This window comes from Melanaphis sacchari, unplaced genomic scaffold (genome assembly GCF_002803265.2).
Source record: "Melanaphis sacchari strain LSU unplaced genomic scaffold, SCAv2.0 Contig94_pilon_pilon, whole genome shotgun sequence".
In the NCBI taxonomy this organism is placed as follows: domain Eukaryota; kingdom Metazoa; phylum Arthropoda; class Insecta; order Hemiptera; family Aphididae; genus Melanaphis; species Melanaphis sacchari.
Genome location: NW_020271674.1, coordinates 37,318 through 55,000, shown reverse-complemented (window position 1 = coordinate 55,000; position 17,683 = coordinate 37,318). Strand labels below are relative to the sequence as shown.

The 17,683-nt window shown below is 29.5% G+C and overlaps 1 protein-coding gene across 1 annotated transcript in view; it reads right to left on the bottom strand.

Moving 5' to 3' along the window:
* The window catches only part of LOC112603046 (retinal homeobox protein Rx-like), a gene marked incomplete at its 3' end in the record, with an annotated part of 61,300 nt that extends 45,428 nt beyond the window's left edge, over nt 1–15,872 (bottom strand). The window contains 1 exon segment of the mRNA XM_025351447.1: nt 15,131–15,872. Coding sequence (XP_025207232.1) covers nt 15,131–15,374 — 244 coding nt within the window.
* Nucleotides 15,873–17,683: the final 1,811 nt, after the last annotated feature.

Below are 17,683 nucleotides of genomic sequence, written 5' to 3'. Positions count from 1 at the left end.
TAATGAACCGTGCCGCGGGTTTTCCGTCCGCCCGCGGTGGCCCGTTAAAGTTAGTTAGTGTAGTACGCCGCGCGGGCGGGGAAGTGGTAATTACTTCCGCCGCCGCCGCTGGGAATATATCTATACGCGCGGATAACATTATGTATTACTACGGCGGGTATTTATATATATACATATACGTATACGACGTATTGTACGCGTAAAATACAACACACTGTCGGGCATGTCGCTATAACGATCCGGTTCGTTTGCTATTCGATTTCGATCCGATCGTCGGCCGACCGTCAGTGCACGGTGTGGATGCCCGCCGCAGCGGTGTCGTCCCGATATAATAAGTATTATACTCGTCCGAGTACTGCAGTGCGCACTATAGCACATCGCGACGTCAACCCCGACGTAATGTTGTTACGCCGCGGGTATGCCGACGATTACTGATCGTTTCCCGTTTGGTCGGAGCCATAAACAAATTTCTGGTTCCGGCGTGAGCGAAGATTTGACGTACGTAGAATTCTGTGCAGGAGGCTAGGCATAGGACTTTACGCCATGCGGCACAAAGTGACCCGCGGGAGCTTCGCACCCCCGCCCAGTATATTATAATTCAGTTCCGTAGTGGTGGTATCGTGTACGAAGCAATTAACGAATCGTGTGAACAGTTATGAAAAATTATACACCAGTCGAATGAAAACCGCATGATTGTTGTGTAATAATATTCAAAACTTTTAACAAGATCTAGAAAAAAAACGCTTTGAGATTTTAACGATTGTCGTAACAAGTATTTTATACTTTTTTTGTTGGGGGCTAAACTACCCGAGCACCATAAGATTACCATCGATGGGTTTGGAAAATTTTTTTCGTTTTAGCGTTAGTTAAAAATACAAAGGTGCACACTAATAAATAATTACTAATAACTGACAAACCATACATTAAATGCTAGAAAAAATATTTCGATCCGTGATGATACAAGTATGTTTGATCCAATGATCAGTATATTGCAGCTTATGAACGAGTGTCGTAAATTTTCAAATTAAAATTATGCATTTATGTATTTATGGAGTTTTTGAGATACACCGAGAAACTCCACAGCATTATAGTAGAATTAGAAAGTATACTCAAAAGAAATCACGTAAAGATATTTTTTTTTTTTTAAATTGAATACTAAAAAAATATATACTTATCAATTAGCACAAAACTATAAAACCAATAAGCTTAATGTTTACTGAAATATCTAATTTTAACTCAAGACTAGCTTACAAATAGTAGTACCATGAATAATTTATACAGTAGTAAAGTATAATATTATACCTATTTGTATCCATGGTTGAGATTGCGAATTCAATTAAATACGATTTTACAAAACAAAATATATCCATTGAGTATTGACTATTATATTACATGTAATTTTTGACGTAAAAAAAAATAAATGATAGTAAAAACGAAGGTTTTTAAATATGCCAATTAACAATTATATAGTTTAATTTTAATACAGATGCTGAACTCAACTATATGCCAACACGCTAATTTTGTGGTGTCTTTCCTAGTATTAAAATTTGGGTTAACCCAAGGTTAGATTAGTCTTTCAGACTAATAAATAATAATAATGTACTCAAGATTTATTTGACCTGATTTAAAAAAATTAAATGTTTCATTAACATTATTGATTGGAAATCGTAGAAGATTGAAGTGTTAATAATTTTTTATCTCTAACTCGTCGCAACGATTTTTACACAGAGATTCGACTTAAAGTATATTATTATTTTTTATAAAAGTTGTAATGAGCACAGAAAAACAAGAGTTTTAAATCTGTTCATTTTATATTTCAACCTCAAAACGACGATGACACTCACTGCCGATATCCGCAGTATAAACCGCATAGGACAGTATATTATTCTTGTAAACATTTTAAAATTAAAATAATGGTTGTTATCCATAAATTATTATAATTCATTAATACCTAATTTACATTATTGTTATTATTATTATAATTTTTTAAAATAAAATCAAAATTTTTTAATGTGCCGATTATTTGGTACACGTCATTACTTCCATTGAATTAAGCTTTTTCCCGAACAATTGTATGAAGTTTGAGTTTTAAAAAAAATGTATATGCCCCGGGTCGATTTACCCATAGAAAACCTACTATTACCTAAGCATAGCCAACAGTTAGCGTCGCCTGGAATAGAAGTCGCGTGTTCAGTGCCACAGTTGGTATTAATAATGCCTAATGTACGTGATTAAATCGGTTCACGTTGTACACTTCCCTTCGTTTCCAATAATTTGGTTAAAATAAAAAAAAAAACGTAATCGCAAAACTGTTCTCGTATTCTTCGTGTTTACAGTCATGTTTGGCAAATAACTTGATGCGACGGCGGGTATGCGAACAAGCAAAACCGGTGGTTCTCCGTGTTCGATGTCGTTTATACATACTCCAATCCATAAATATTGAAAAAGTAATATAATTAATTGTCAACTCAAATTTAAATAAACTTCTTAAAACAAAATTTTACCTATTATATTGTACAATATAAAAAATGAATAAATAATAATTATTTTAAAATTAAATTTTTTTCGCTTACCCAAGTATATTTTTTGGTCATTTTTAGAGTTTTTAGATCATTTTCGCATTTTTTTTTTTTTTAGTGCATTTTTATGTATTATTTAGGTCATTTAAATCCTAGCTCTAGTCATTAATATTTAGATAATGTAGTAGTAAAAATTTTAAAATCAATATTGTGTCAATAATTATATTTAAAACGAAAAAACGCCGCCGTCGTTGTGCCAAATTAACTGTTAACGTTTTCGTGGTAAAAACGCTTCCGACGACCACATTTCGTCCCGTGTCGTTATGACAAGGCGTTCGTATTTTTAATTTTAATTTTTATTTCTCTTTCTCTCTCTCTCGACCGTTATCGTTTCCGAAGACCACAATAATAATTACATTTACAACGCGTGACATGGGCTTTTCGGTACCGTCGGCGTCCGGTGACCGGCGACCGGCTCGCAGTAAGTAATAGCAGCATTCGTAGACTGATAAGCGCGGCGGCGACGGTGCGACCAGTTTCTTATTTTTTTAAAAATTTTTTATCGTGCGCGACGACCGAGATTGTCGCCGCCGGAGTCGTACCAAGACTCGTGTGTGCGTGCGCGCATAGAGTACTCTACACACCGAGGTAATGGATAAACTGGTTTCGCCGCCGAGAGCATTATTTACTATAATATTAATATAATAATAATAATAATAATAATAATGATAATACGTTTTGTAGTAGTAGGTAGTATTTTTTGTAGTATTAGTATTTAGTATTATTATTATTATTAGTAGTAGTAGTAGTAGTAGTAGTAGTAGTAGTAGTAGTAGTAGTAGTAGTGTAGTAATAGTAGTGGCGGTGGTGGTGGTAGTTGTGATAGCAGTACAACGAGTATACACGCCACGCATTATATTATTATATTATCGTACTACACCATACCCATATATACGTGTGCGCGCGACTGCATACGTATCACATTCGTATCGATTAATTGGCCGGGTCGTCTTGTGCGTTAACATCATTACACGCATTAAAACATACATTAATTTATATTTTTCGGGGTCGTCCTCGCCGTCGAATTACACGCGTTCGGCGGACATTAGTGAGAGATAATACCAGTACACAAGCGCAGCGCTGGCAGACACACGAACGCGCGCGCGTTAATAGATTACGTTTTTTTTCGGATCGTCGTCGTCGTCGTCGCCCGATACGACTCTGCGCGGTCGCCGCTGTCTCGGTCGCTCTCGCGTGTTCGGCTACATTATTTTCCACACAATATATTAACGACACACGTAAAATACGATACACCTAATGTTTATTTTTCTCTCTCTCTCTCTCTCTCTCCGCGTGCGATGTTTAATAATTATTATTATATTCTTCGTACGCGTCCGCTTATAATACCTGTACAATATGTACAATATTATGTGTATATTATAATGTATATAATAATATGTATATATATATATCGTAATGATACGTCGTGTCTAGTGATGTAGTCGTAATTTTTTTAGTAAGAATACGTTTAAATGTGATTGAAATAAAAACGTGGGAGGCTTTGCCCCCACACCCCCCCCCATATAAATAACATTTAGCCATGCTTGTGCAATTGATAATATTAATGTCTAATTACAGTCTTGTACTGTAGTAATTTGCACTGTTTGTAGAATAAATGTATTCCCATACGCGTATATACCCGCGCATCATGTGTTATTCTATAAGTATACGCACTTACGGAAAATCAGAGAAGTGGGTATACGCCGTATACCCTCCACTACGCAACTGGTCGTGTCCGCTATTAGGTTCGCGACCGCACCCCCCCCCCCCCCAAAGTTGGTCGTCGTTGTTGTACGCACGTAATAACATAATATTGTAATACGTTTTCGGGACACGGACGACGGGGTGCGAACGTCGCTCTCGTCCGACGTGTCGTAATAATAACGATTAATAATTATTATGTGAAAACGTTTATGTGCGTACCTACACATAAATAAATAATAGATGCCAGCGATGAAAATCGAAATCGTTTTCCAGGATTATTACGCGAGCGTGCCTTATTTTGTCGTCACCGATATGCGAGTGTTACTTATTGATTTGATTATTAACGAATTGCAGTGCAAAAACTTTTATTGTAAATAATAATAATAATAAATTTGTTTTTAATACGATTTTTTTTGTACTGAATAATCAAACGGGGACTTCAGATGTGGCGTGACAGCAAATGTGGAGTTAGTTCCAACGCGATTCTTAACAAAATCGAAAAATTAACCGTTCCGGTATGTTACAAAAATCCCTTTTAGGCCCACCCATCGGATGTCTTAGTATCTTCGGTGCATCCAAACTGCGTGCCAAAAAAATTTACATAAATTGGTATGTCCAAATTACATACCAACTCTTAATCTGAATTGTTTGCTATCCCCTAAAAGAGGTCTGTTCGAATTACACGGCGTGTACTTACTCACAAGTTTATCTTTATTTATCATGCACATAATGTGCACAATTTAAACTTTATTTTTGATTTTTCTATTTTTTTTTTTTTTTAAGCGCACGAATAGAAACTGATTAGTTTCAAGATTGAAATATTTTTATATCCAAGTAAAATTTTTACCAAATTATAGAAGATGACACTGTGAATATTAAATAAAACGATTGTATAGTTTAAATTAATCACGTGAATGTATTTTATATTTTTACATGGTGTTTAAAATAAATAATACGTAGTATTATAAAATTTGGTGAAGTTTTTGACAATATATATATAGTATAATTTTTTTCAAAAAAATTAGAAAATTCGAAAATAAAGTTTAATTTGTTCACATAAGTGCATGATAAATAAAATTAAATTTGTGGGTACACGACATGCAATTTGGATTTACCTCTCTAAGAGGTGGCATGCAATTTGAACATTTTTTTTGCATGAAGTTCGGATGCAGCCATTATATTATTTGTTATAATAATAATACAATAATAATAAATTAATACTGAAGAATAAATACTTAGCATTTACTTATCTAATTTTAAATTTATTATTACAGTAATAAAGTTCATGCTCACTGTAAACTGTAATCTGTAAGACTGTAACAGTTCTAGAATCGCATGAATTCATCTTATATTTTTAATTAAAAAATTTTAAATTAATAAATCTGTTGTTCTGTGAAGTACATATAAGACTCATAGGAATAGAGTCATTATTTATAATTTACATCTGTTTTTAGTACAAGACGACAGTTATCTTCTACTTTCCTCTTAACCAAACCGATAAATATATAAACATATATAAGAGTAACAGGAATTTTAAAATGGATTATAAAATTGCTATAAATTATACTTTTAGATTATCATGACGTGGAATCCATCCGGTATTACGTAGACTATCAATGAGATCAAAACAATTTTAAATAGTTTTGATTAAATCGTGTAAATTATATTCCAATATAAATATGAATTTCAAATTTTTTAATTTTATATATTTATTTATATATAAATTTGGTTTGCATTTCAGGTATTTTGAAAAATCAAAATACCATTTCCGAGTTTAATGTTTTTAAGACCTTCAAATACTATATTTAACTATATTTCAAAAACATCAATTTCATCAATTTATAAGGTTGAGTAGGTAACAACGGGAAATTTTATCTGCTACAGAACTCAATTTATAGTTCTACTATTATCTATAATATTATTAAAGTTTCTATAATATGATATTATGTCGAATAAAATTTATTGACACACCAATAAATTGTTACTTAAAATGTTCAAACTAGGATTTATACACAAATATGCAATATAAAATAGTAAAATATAAAATGACTTTGTTAATAATTTTCAACTATCATTAAGTGAAATAGTTAAACAGAAGCATCTTATAATTTTAAAACAGATTAAATAAAGTTACTGTTAACTTAATTGAAATAATTTTTGTTGGCTTACTTTAAAATAAATATTTGAACAGTTTGAACATAAAGTCATTTAATTTTTAATTTTTTTTTTTTTTTGGTCAAAAGGAATATTGCTGATTTTATGATAGGTACTGAAATTAGAAATTAAATATAATATAATATAAGAGACACTATAATAACAATTTTTTGAAAGCTAAAAAAAAATTTAAATACGATGCACAGCTTTTAGCCTTTTACAATATTTCGTTTAAAATTCAAACATATCATTAAACATGCATTTTTCACGTTTATAGTTAAAATATGTAATAGTGTACATTTATGCTAAATGTTATATGAAAAAATATACAAAATAAAAAAAGGGAAAGTAGAACTGCTTTGACCTACAGCAGGTGTCAATTGAACGTCGTAATTGAATAGTAAGTCACTATAATGTACGTGTTAAATTTGAATTCAATGATAAATCATTGCATACGATTATACGAAAAACGATTCTTAGCATAGACGGTCTGTCAGTCTATATTACTAAGTAAATATGTATATTGCTCAAGTTATCAATTTACTATTAGTATTTAGTAATACAGTAAGTCTAATTAATTTTTGCTGAAAACATTACACTTGAAAATTTCATTGAATGTATAAAATATGCATCATTAAAATCGTTATCCTTCGTTTAAAAAAAATATTTGAATCATCTAAATTTAATTATAAAAACTCGTGTTTATTTAAGAATTTTAGGTTATAGTATGAGAAAAGTTGTATTCAATTTTCAATCTTTAGCTATAAAAATTGAAAATGTTATTACATTTTAGTGGTCTTAACGAATTTTATCCAGATTTAAACTTCAAGTGCTTATAAATAAAAATCGAACCTATGTATTTTTAATATTTTTAAATAGCTAAAATAACAATTTACAAAAAAAAAATAAGTTGTATTGCGTGTGCGTGTACCAAAAGAGTTAAAATTTGAAATTTGTCTGAAAATGTGTATTTCGGTTCCTACTCTCTTTCATTCCCCGAAAAATCCATTTCAGTACAAGGTCATCTAACTAAAATATTTATTGGTACCTCTTAGCGTGAACCGTACGTATAATAATTCGATAAATACCTATATTGTCAATAATTAATTTCAAACTTCAGAATACTACGTTGGTCATAAAATGTCCTATAATAATTTATGGATAAGTTAATTGAACGCCCCAGACCCGGAATCAATCGTTGTCTTCGCCATTAAACCGTCCAAGCACTTTTTTATAATGTGTACCACCTCGCGTATAAAACATACGTATCATTACGTACAGTGCCTACTTACAGTACAACTGTTGACTACTGTGATTGTCTTGTTGTCGGAGTCATTATTCCTATCGGTATCGAATTTTACGATAGCTATAATAACAATTTTTTAATATATTGTTATGATATTATTATTGTTGTTTTATAGTAGTTATTGTAAATTTATAGCCGTCACCGCGATGGAATTCGGCGGCGGTCGACCACCCCAGATAACTAGGCGTCTGCCACTTCGACGACCACAAAGGCGAGACTGTCGTACAATTTTGTAATATATATATAATGTACACACAAATATACACGATATATACGTGTAATAGTAATTAAGATAACAAACGAGCGTGCTAGCATTATTGGTCTGCGCCGACCGACGTCACTCCGGTTATAACATCATCGTTTTCATATTATACATATAGTGGCGACTGACGAAGAACAGTCATCAGTCGATATAGGTATACAATATCGTCGGGTATTTTGGTGATTTTATTCTGTAGGTACACGAAATCGTGTCTTAGTCTCATTATACTCACATAAAAATATATATACCGGTTTTAATGTACTTGATACGTCGTATATCAATGTACTTACTCGTATTATTGTGTGTAATATGTACAGTTTAGTATTAAGTGTGCTAATTTATTATATAGCGTACCAACAGTTAAAGTAGACTATTCGTATATATCAAATTATTATGGCTATTAGCAACACGTTTAGATACGGGAAACATGGCAGATATATAGTCATATAGGTACACGGTGCTAAATGAAAACTGTTAGGTTGCATAATAATATGATAAAAAGTTGACAAAACTTAATTTAGGTATCTACACATTGTGTTTATTAATAAATCGTGTTTGATTAACACTCGTATTTACGTTCTGCACCACTGCAGGTTTATAACAATTTATTTTATGTTCTGTGATTACTGATTAGACAACAATTCAATATAATTGTTATTATGTTATTATAGTATTAATCTAATTCCATAAGAATAGTTCGAAATTTTTAAAATTAAAACTAACCACTAGGTATGCATAACAGATTTCAGATTAATAGATGGAATAATAACGTATGTTCTGTGTATATATGAGAACAAACAGCGGGAGACAAACAGCTATCATAGACTATAGTAATATATATAACTAATTATAGGTTAATCATTAATTATTACAATTTTAGTCTTGTTCGTTAATATATTAAAATATATAAAAATAAGGTATTTGATAATTAGTGTACATTAAATAATCATATTAAAAACAAATCTTATTACTTTAATACTTTAAAAGCCACAGACCACAGTCATGTTGCAGTCCGGAACGTCCGTTTCAATCGGATTTGTTAATTTGGACTGCAGTAAAATAACACGTGTAGGTACATCATACATCGTAACATCGTAATGTCCAATTGCCAAAATTTAACAACTCAGATACTACTCTCTCCAATTAAGATGCATCAACATTTAAAAAAAAGTCATTCACTTAATAGATTATAATAAAAAGAACGGTTTTATTTGAAAAACAAGTAGAATTCGATTCTGTTGCATACTACTGGTTTTAAGTGTGTACTTCCTTTTTCATTGTATTGGCTATAATGGATCGGTTTAATTTGAATTCAATGCTTAATAATTGTTAATACGACAAATCGAAACGTAGTTTGCAATAATAAGTGATATGGAGAAGCTAATAATAATCTTTGAAAAAAGTACTCCACCGTATTTATAGTTCTATTGTTGAAAACGGAAAATACTGAACAAGAACAAATGAGGAAGTCTATACTTACAGATATTTCAAAAATACGAGTATTTATCAGTAACAAACAAGTAGAAAGGGCAACCCATTCATTATAAAATGATCGTTGATATTAGTAAATAAGTAATGATACACAGCAAGTCTTATTGTCTTGCACATTTTTTTCCAGAAAAACATTTAATTTAGGGTAAAATTATTTGTTTATAAAGAACTTATAAAGAAAGTATTATTATACGATTATCATCTAACGGTGTTCAAGGAAATGACGAATTGAAAACAAGATTAATAACTATTAAGAAATTCGTTCATCCAAACCGATGTGAAAAAACAAACAACGGACTGAGATATTAGCACTACATTTTTTTTTTACGCCGGTTTAAGCCAATTAATTTTTTGTATGGTTCTATGTACTAATTAGCAAATACGGAAAAATGATTTTTTTCTCAAAATCAATACAGACGTTGATGTGTGAACTACTCCTATCACTGCCACAGCTATAATTTATTTCTATATATAAAAGGCAATATATTTTTTTGTGTCCAATGTCCATAATTTGAAAATACATCTTTACTTACGAGTAAGTAGTATCAGGAACAAAGAAGTCATAATGGTATTTGGTATTTTATTGCGTGTTTTTATATCACACGTATAGTATTATAAATCAAACATACGCAATATGAATAAAATGATAATGCTGTATAAACTGTAAAACTGTTGTATTATACTATTATAATGTATACGATATATAATATAGATATAGAATGTACGCAAAAATGAACTTTATTTGGCCCCGACAAGAAATTTTTTTTTGGCAAAGTTTTTATCAATTTTTATTTAATTCTTTGCTTTTTATTTTACTTTACTTAGATTAACACTAAATTTTGATGGCCTCCGAAACTCTCTAAATTCCTTAAATGATCTTTTAATACTAGTGATTTATTTAACGAATTTCAAAAAATGTTTATATCTTTCTATATCAGATAAATATTTTAACGCAAAAACATAATTTTAAATAGGTATTTTTTTTAATAATTTATGTTAGATTTTGTTTCAAAATGATAGGAATAAAATAGCATATTTCTTTAGTATTTGATGAAGAATAGATTTGTGAGAAGAGCTCCTTAATCTCGGTCAAGTCCCCCTTAAGTCCCCTATTGAAGCTAATGTTTATACGAAGGTATTCTTAAAAATTACAAAAAATAGAATGAACCACGTTTTTGCAACTAAATGGACTATTTAATTGTATTTCATTATAGGTGGAATTATGTTTGAAATAACTAAACGATTGTATAATGTACCATATTTAATAATAATGATTGTATAATAGCTCGTAAACGATCGAGCATTATGCTAACAAATTTATCGAAAAATCAAATAATATTAATAATTTTACAAAAAAAGTAAGCAAATGAAATTACTTCCTGATATTTAAGTGTGGGTACTAAATACCTAATTAAATGTTATTTTACATATAATTCAAATTAAAAAAAAAAAAAAAAAGATAGGCAGTAGGTAAAATTAATTTACATGAGATTTCATTAATTTAGAAAATAAATTCTTATTTACAATTTTTATATAAGTAAAAGATAAACGAAGATTTTATTTCTTTTTCACAAAAAAATAACCTTTGAGATGAATCATTGCTCTCACAAGTCGCAGATAACGATTTGTGTACCTGTTATGTTTATAAAATAAAAGAGGGATAAACAATTTGTATCCAGAAAACAAGTCAAATTTTAAAAATAGTTTTATTTAAATTTTTGCTCAATATAGAATTTTTTTTTTACTTATACCTAATTTATATTAGCTAAATATAAATATATTATATAATTATTTAATTATAAGTATGATAAAACAACTTTTATTATTAATTATTATGTTAAATTTATGTAATGTATAAAATATTGTAATGGGCAAATTTATCGATTTTAATTTATTGACTTTCAATTTCTGTACCTAAACATACTTTTTTCATCTGGACACAATACTCTCTAAGACACAAAAATCTACTAAAACAACTTTTGTTGTATCAGATTAATCCTAAGGGATGCCATTATACTTATATTATTGTATCGCGTACAGGTGCAGGAGTTTAAGTCTTCCTTTTCCAAAAAAAAAAAAAAATCGCACAGGACACTATAATAAATAGTAACTCTATCACAATATTAAAATTTTGTCTATTGTGTCTGGTATAATAATATAATATGTAAGTATAATATTCTATACATTTTTTTTTTTTTTTATTGTAATATTATTTTGTTTGAAAAGTATTATTAACAAATTTTCAATAAATTAAACACTATATTATCGGTGAACAAATTAAATATTACTTCTTTATCTATGTATTCCCTAGATAGCTATTACAAAATATATGTATTATACAATACATCATCTATTTAATATGTATTTATTAACTATATTTATAAGTTATAATCAACTTGACTTATAACTATCTGCTATAAGTGCTTAAAATATAAATACAAACATACACTAATATACAATTTTGTGAAATGTTCACATATTAAATATCATTCCCAAAGTATCTACAGAACACGCTCATAAAATTCTGATCAGTCGGTATAGGTATATCAGAAACTAGAAAGTGTGTTTTTCCAAGTGGCGGGTATAGTGTCGTATTTTCGTAATGGATAAAAACCATTATGAATGCAAGTACTTAATAAGATACTGTTGTTAATTTTGCTTCAAAATAAATGAATAATACTATACAATTTTATAATACTTGAACACACATGAATACGAAACCTTGTTTTATTGTAATAAAAACAAATAAACTTCTAATTATACGGATAAATACGAAGCTATTTAGCTATATATGTAAAAACACTCTGAAGCCATAATTTTGCTTACTTAATTTCTACTTACTGATAATTTAAGACTTTTTAAAAGTAATTTCTATTAAATATGGTACCATTTTTACATGTGATCTACTTAGTGTGAGTGATATAGCAACTACATGAAAGCGATATTCGACCAAAATATGTTTTTAAAAATATATTTTTATATGATTTTTATTTATAAGTTTTAAGAACATATTGCTTTAACACAATATAATCATTAATCATCGACCAAATCGATTATACATAAATATACCATAGTTCAAAAGTTACATTATTACAAATTACAATAAATAGTTGCTCACTCTTTGTTAGTGTGTTATTTTTTTCTGTAAATATTTTCAATTTTCGTTGTAACGTTCCTTAAATAATGTTATTAACAATGGGTTTTTTATACAGAAATATAATAAAAGACGAAATTAAATATACAAATAATTTGAAAATTAAAGGGTGATTACCGAATAATAACGAAATAAGTAATATGAGTGTACGGACATAAAAAAATATGTTATTGTTTAAGGAGGAAATTTATAAGAAACAACAAGAAAAGGGGATAAACGGGACTCAGATGGAACAATAAAAGTAATAATGACTTTACAATTTACTAAAAAAAAAGCTGCCAAATTCATCGATCATTGCGCACTGACAACAATTTTTTCCCGTGTATTGATCTCAATATAATATACTATATATCACAGTAATCTTTCGCTGACTGTATCGATTTGATACTGGAGTAATCTTATTCCAGTTAGACAAATACTTGAATCAGTCGTAGTACGCTATAGTACCTACTCCCATAAGGTGGTAGACTGTAAAATTGGATGTCCTGGATTAATAGTAAAAATTGACAAATCTCTATTTCAGGGAAAACGAAAGTACCTATTACTGGGGACGTTTACAACTTCGAAACAGAGTTTTAGAAAATAATGAAAACTATAATGATTTCAAAAATTATGGAAATTGTATCCATAGTATTTGGATTATGTTAAAATAATTAATATCATATCAACAAAAAATCGATTTTTTTGTAATATAAAAATATTAATAAATAATAATAAACATATTGTAGATTATTTTAAAACTGTTATGAGTTAATCTAATTTGCGTTTGATGATTATCATCGCTCATCGATCGACGCGTCACGAGACGTCGTTGAACACAGATATCACTTAAATACATAATACATAATTTATTTAAACGAACATGAAGCTAGACAAGAACAATCTCTATAACGATTTCGTTTCAAATATATACATATATGAAATAAAATAAAATAAATTTCACGTTTTCTAATAAATTATAATGTTTTGTTTATAAATATTTCATACAACAACCGATAAAATAATCATACGTAACTACAGTACCAATATTATTATTATTATTAGTTATATTTATATGTTTATATATACCTTTTTAAGTTTTAATAAAATATTACAAATTTATTGAAATAAAACGCATATTGCATAAACAAATTAGTTACTATCATAAATCGTACGCGGCAATATACATCACACGCATAGACGTCATAGGTACATATAACTTCACATAACAATCAGCTATCATTTTCAGCAGAGCTTTTATAGTTTCAATAGATACTACAGAATAACCCAGGTACAAAGTGCAATTATACAGTCAACCATGCATAAAGCAAAAAAAAATGTAATAATTTTCAATTATTTTGTAAAAAATACAATTTCAATAGATAGGACTTAGGTAATAGGTAACTTTTTCTGTTTGAAATTTTTATATAAATAATTTAACCTTAAAATTTTTAACTTTTTTTCTCGATTAATCAAGATAAAAAAATATTGTAAATAAAAAAGTATAATAATATTTAACGATAACATATACGTTTATACTTCGATAGTGTATAGGTTCAACTAACAAACTGTGTATCAACAATAACGTGCGCACTCATTTTTCGAAATAGTATGAATAATTTTTGTTTTTAATAATATGCAACGTACAGCGCAATGTCTATTTGCAGCTGCAGATGTTGTTAACATATTTTTTGGAGGTTTTCAATACATTTTTTTTATAAGTTTTTTTATTTACCCTCTCGATCAATCTCTCGTGCCCTTATCGTTGTAGCAGCAGCAGAAAATGCTGTTGCTGCCATATCACTACTTACGTTTTATATATATATACAAGAGATATGACCATTATTTATGAGAATTTTTTTTCTTACACAGTTAAATAATATACCATCATGTTATTCGATCAGTTAACCGCTGCACGTATTAACTATAATATTTATCGAATTTATTCACACACATATATATAGTATATACACACACTATATATTATTTATGTATAAGTAACAGGTGACACTACTGTTGCATTTGGAACCTATGACATTAAACTTAATTTATATACTCCTATTATGACAAGTGTACTATATTATATACGTAATTATAATTTCTTACGAACCAAATAAGTTATTGGGATTTTGGTAGGCAATAGTTAAATAGGTATGCAAAATGACATTCGACGGAATGATGTGAAATTATACAAATACATATTGCACGATTAAATCCATAGTTTAATTAATACAAGATAATGATGAATAAATAACCATTTGCATACTCTAGTCAGGTTAAACTATAGAGATTAAATTGGTGTATGAATATTTATACGTGATATGATGTTATTACCTAGTTATGGTCACTATTATATCAACTAAAATATTAAATATACACTAGGTAAGTACCTATCTGTTGAAAACGCACTATATCATCTTATTATCTTATGTATACTTCACACAATACATAATTTATAGGTAAATAATATTACATAGATATATAAATTTAAACACACTCACCGTGATCGTCTCTGTCGTCGTCATCGCCGCTGCCGTCGACATCCCGGTCGCAACGGCTGCGAACCGTGTCTTCTCCGACTAAACTCCTGATGGAAAACACTGACTTGGCCGGTCTACCGCCACCGTTGCGCCGGCGACCGTGGTTACCGCCGTCGTTGGAATCGCCTCCACCGCCGGAACTGGCCCGCGTGCTTAAATCCATGACTACGGCGGCGCAATGGTTACGAGTCTCCGAAGCAATCATCGCGTTGACGGTGCTGATGGTATAGACCTGGACGATGCCGATGACATTTATGGCGGGCACGTCGCCCACAAAAATAACGCTCGCAACTATATACGAAAACTGTTTTTGATTCTTATACAATATATTTAAAGTATCGAGAGATGCGGACCGCTGCAGAGAGATTATCACGACTTTTTCTCTCTGGTGCTTTTGAAGACCGTCGATGGGAATTTTGTTTAAATTAAAATTGGACTTACGTCAGAACGATTGATTCGTACGTGTACAAGCTGTTTTACTAACGTTATAAATAAATATCAATATAGTTGTAGTACGAACGTATGATAAAAATAATATAACATTACGCGATGTATTGTCAAAACACCACTGTACGCCGCGAGTGAGATACGCACACACTACCGTCGCCGTTGTTGCCGCTGTACTGCGCGAGAAAACACCGTGCACGAGCGCGTAATAATAATAATAATAATAATAATAATTAGTATACACAAACACAACCACAGTAACCTGCTGCTGTCGGAGAAGGTGTACAATTAATGGTACATGGTCACAACATGGTAGTTGCGCTGTTACATGTTTGTAGGCGGTAGTGGTGGTAGCGTCGACGTCTCGTTGCAGTGGCGGTAACCATGGTGTCTGTCTGGAGGAGGAGCGACGCAGGCCGACCAATCGTTCGCGACTACATGATTCCTCCTATTTAATAAATATTAATGATATTATAATTAGAGCCCAAAAAAATATTCTTTTAAAATAGCCAAAATAGAATGCTAATATTCTTTTAAGATATTTAAAATATTTTCCAAAATTAATTCTTTAAAAATCGTAGTGCAAAAACTAGGTTTTTACATAAATATGTATATATATTCTTAAATTCAAATAATGTGCTATTTTATGGGTGATAAAAGAAAAAAGAAATTTATATAAATAGAAATATAATAAAATATAATATCATTTAAAAATAAAAATAAAATATAAGCTGTATACATTTTATTTAATTAAATAAATTACATTAATTATCGGTACTGGAGGTAATGGAATATTAGATAAATTTCTTTATATATTTGGTCATGGTACGGAACTTTTATCAATAGGTACTATTTTATATTAGATACCTAATAGTTAATTTATTTACGTCTGGGTACATTTTTCTAACTTTCTCTGCGACCCTGTTAAAGATGTAAGCTACTCAGTGTTGTGAATTAAATTGGGATAAAAACTTTTAATGTCTATCCAGTTTTTATTACATATACGCGTACAGTACAACATTCAAAAGCATTAACAACAAGAAAAATTGAACATTCGTTTAAGGATAGGCCAAAATTTTTTTAAATTGTCTGCCTTCCTGAATAAAAAATATTGACTATTCAAATTTGTACCTATAGGTATTATTTAATATAATTATTAGATATTAATGATTTTTTTTTTATTTGATAATTGATAAACATAGTAACACGCTACCACAATAATATACTCATATATTCAAGCTTAATGCTTATTATTGAAATTCAAGAAAATGGTTATTAAATACCAATAATACCACACCCTATTTATGGGAACTATAGTCGAGTGTTCAAATGTATTGTTTTCGAATGAAGAGTGTTCGAAAAAATCTGTTCGAATGGACTTGTGTTCGAATAGTATTATGTACGAATGTTATATTTTCCTACTTGAATATAATTACGAGTATACTATATCGGATAATCGAGATAGATATATTGTTATGATTGCGTGATAAACCAGCCATATAAATATAAATGTGTAATCACTAGTCATCATTCCAATTTTATTACTCCAAGAATATATCGCATAACTAAGATTACAGTTGATTCAAAACCAATTTCCAAAAGAGTTCGAAAAATCCAAACAACAACGAAAGGTACGTATTATAAATCTTATTCTAAGCTGGTAAAACAATGCTAATTTTAGATTTTTTAAGGGAAATTGCTTATAATTTATCTTTTTAATATATTTTCTTTCAAATAAACACAACAATTCATACTTAATTGTATAATTTTGATTATGATATTTTAGAATTAATTTGTATACCGATTTTGTAGTGTATTATAATATGTATCATAATAAATAGTATCATGAAGTAGAATAATCTAATAATAAATTATTATTAATAATATAACAGTATATAATTATACATATAATTCGAATTTGGCATCTAGTATACGTCTTATCTATTAAATAAACCAATCGCTTCATAAGTCAGTTTAGAAAAATTAAGCTTTGTCGATTCCACAATAAAAATGTTTGAATAATCGAAAATAATATTCGAACATTTAAACTTTCTAACAGATAACATT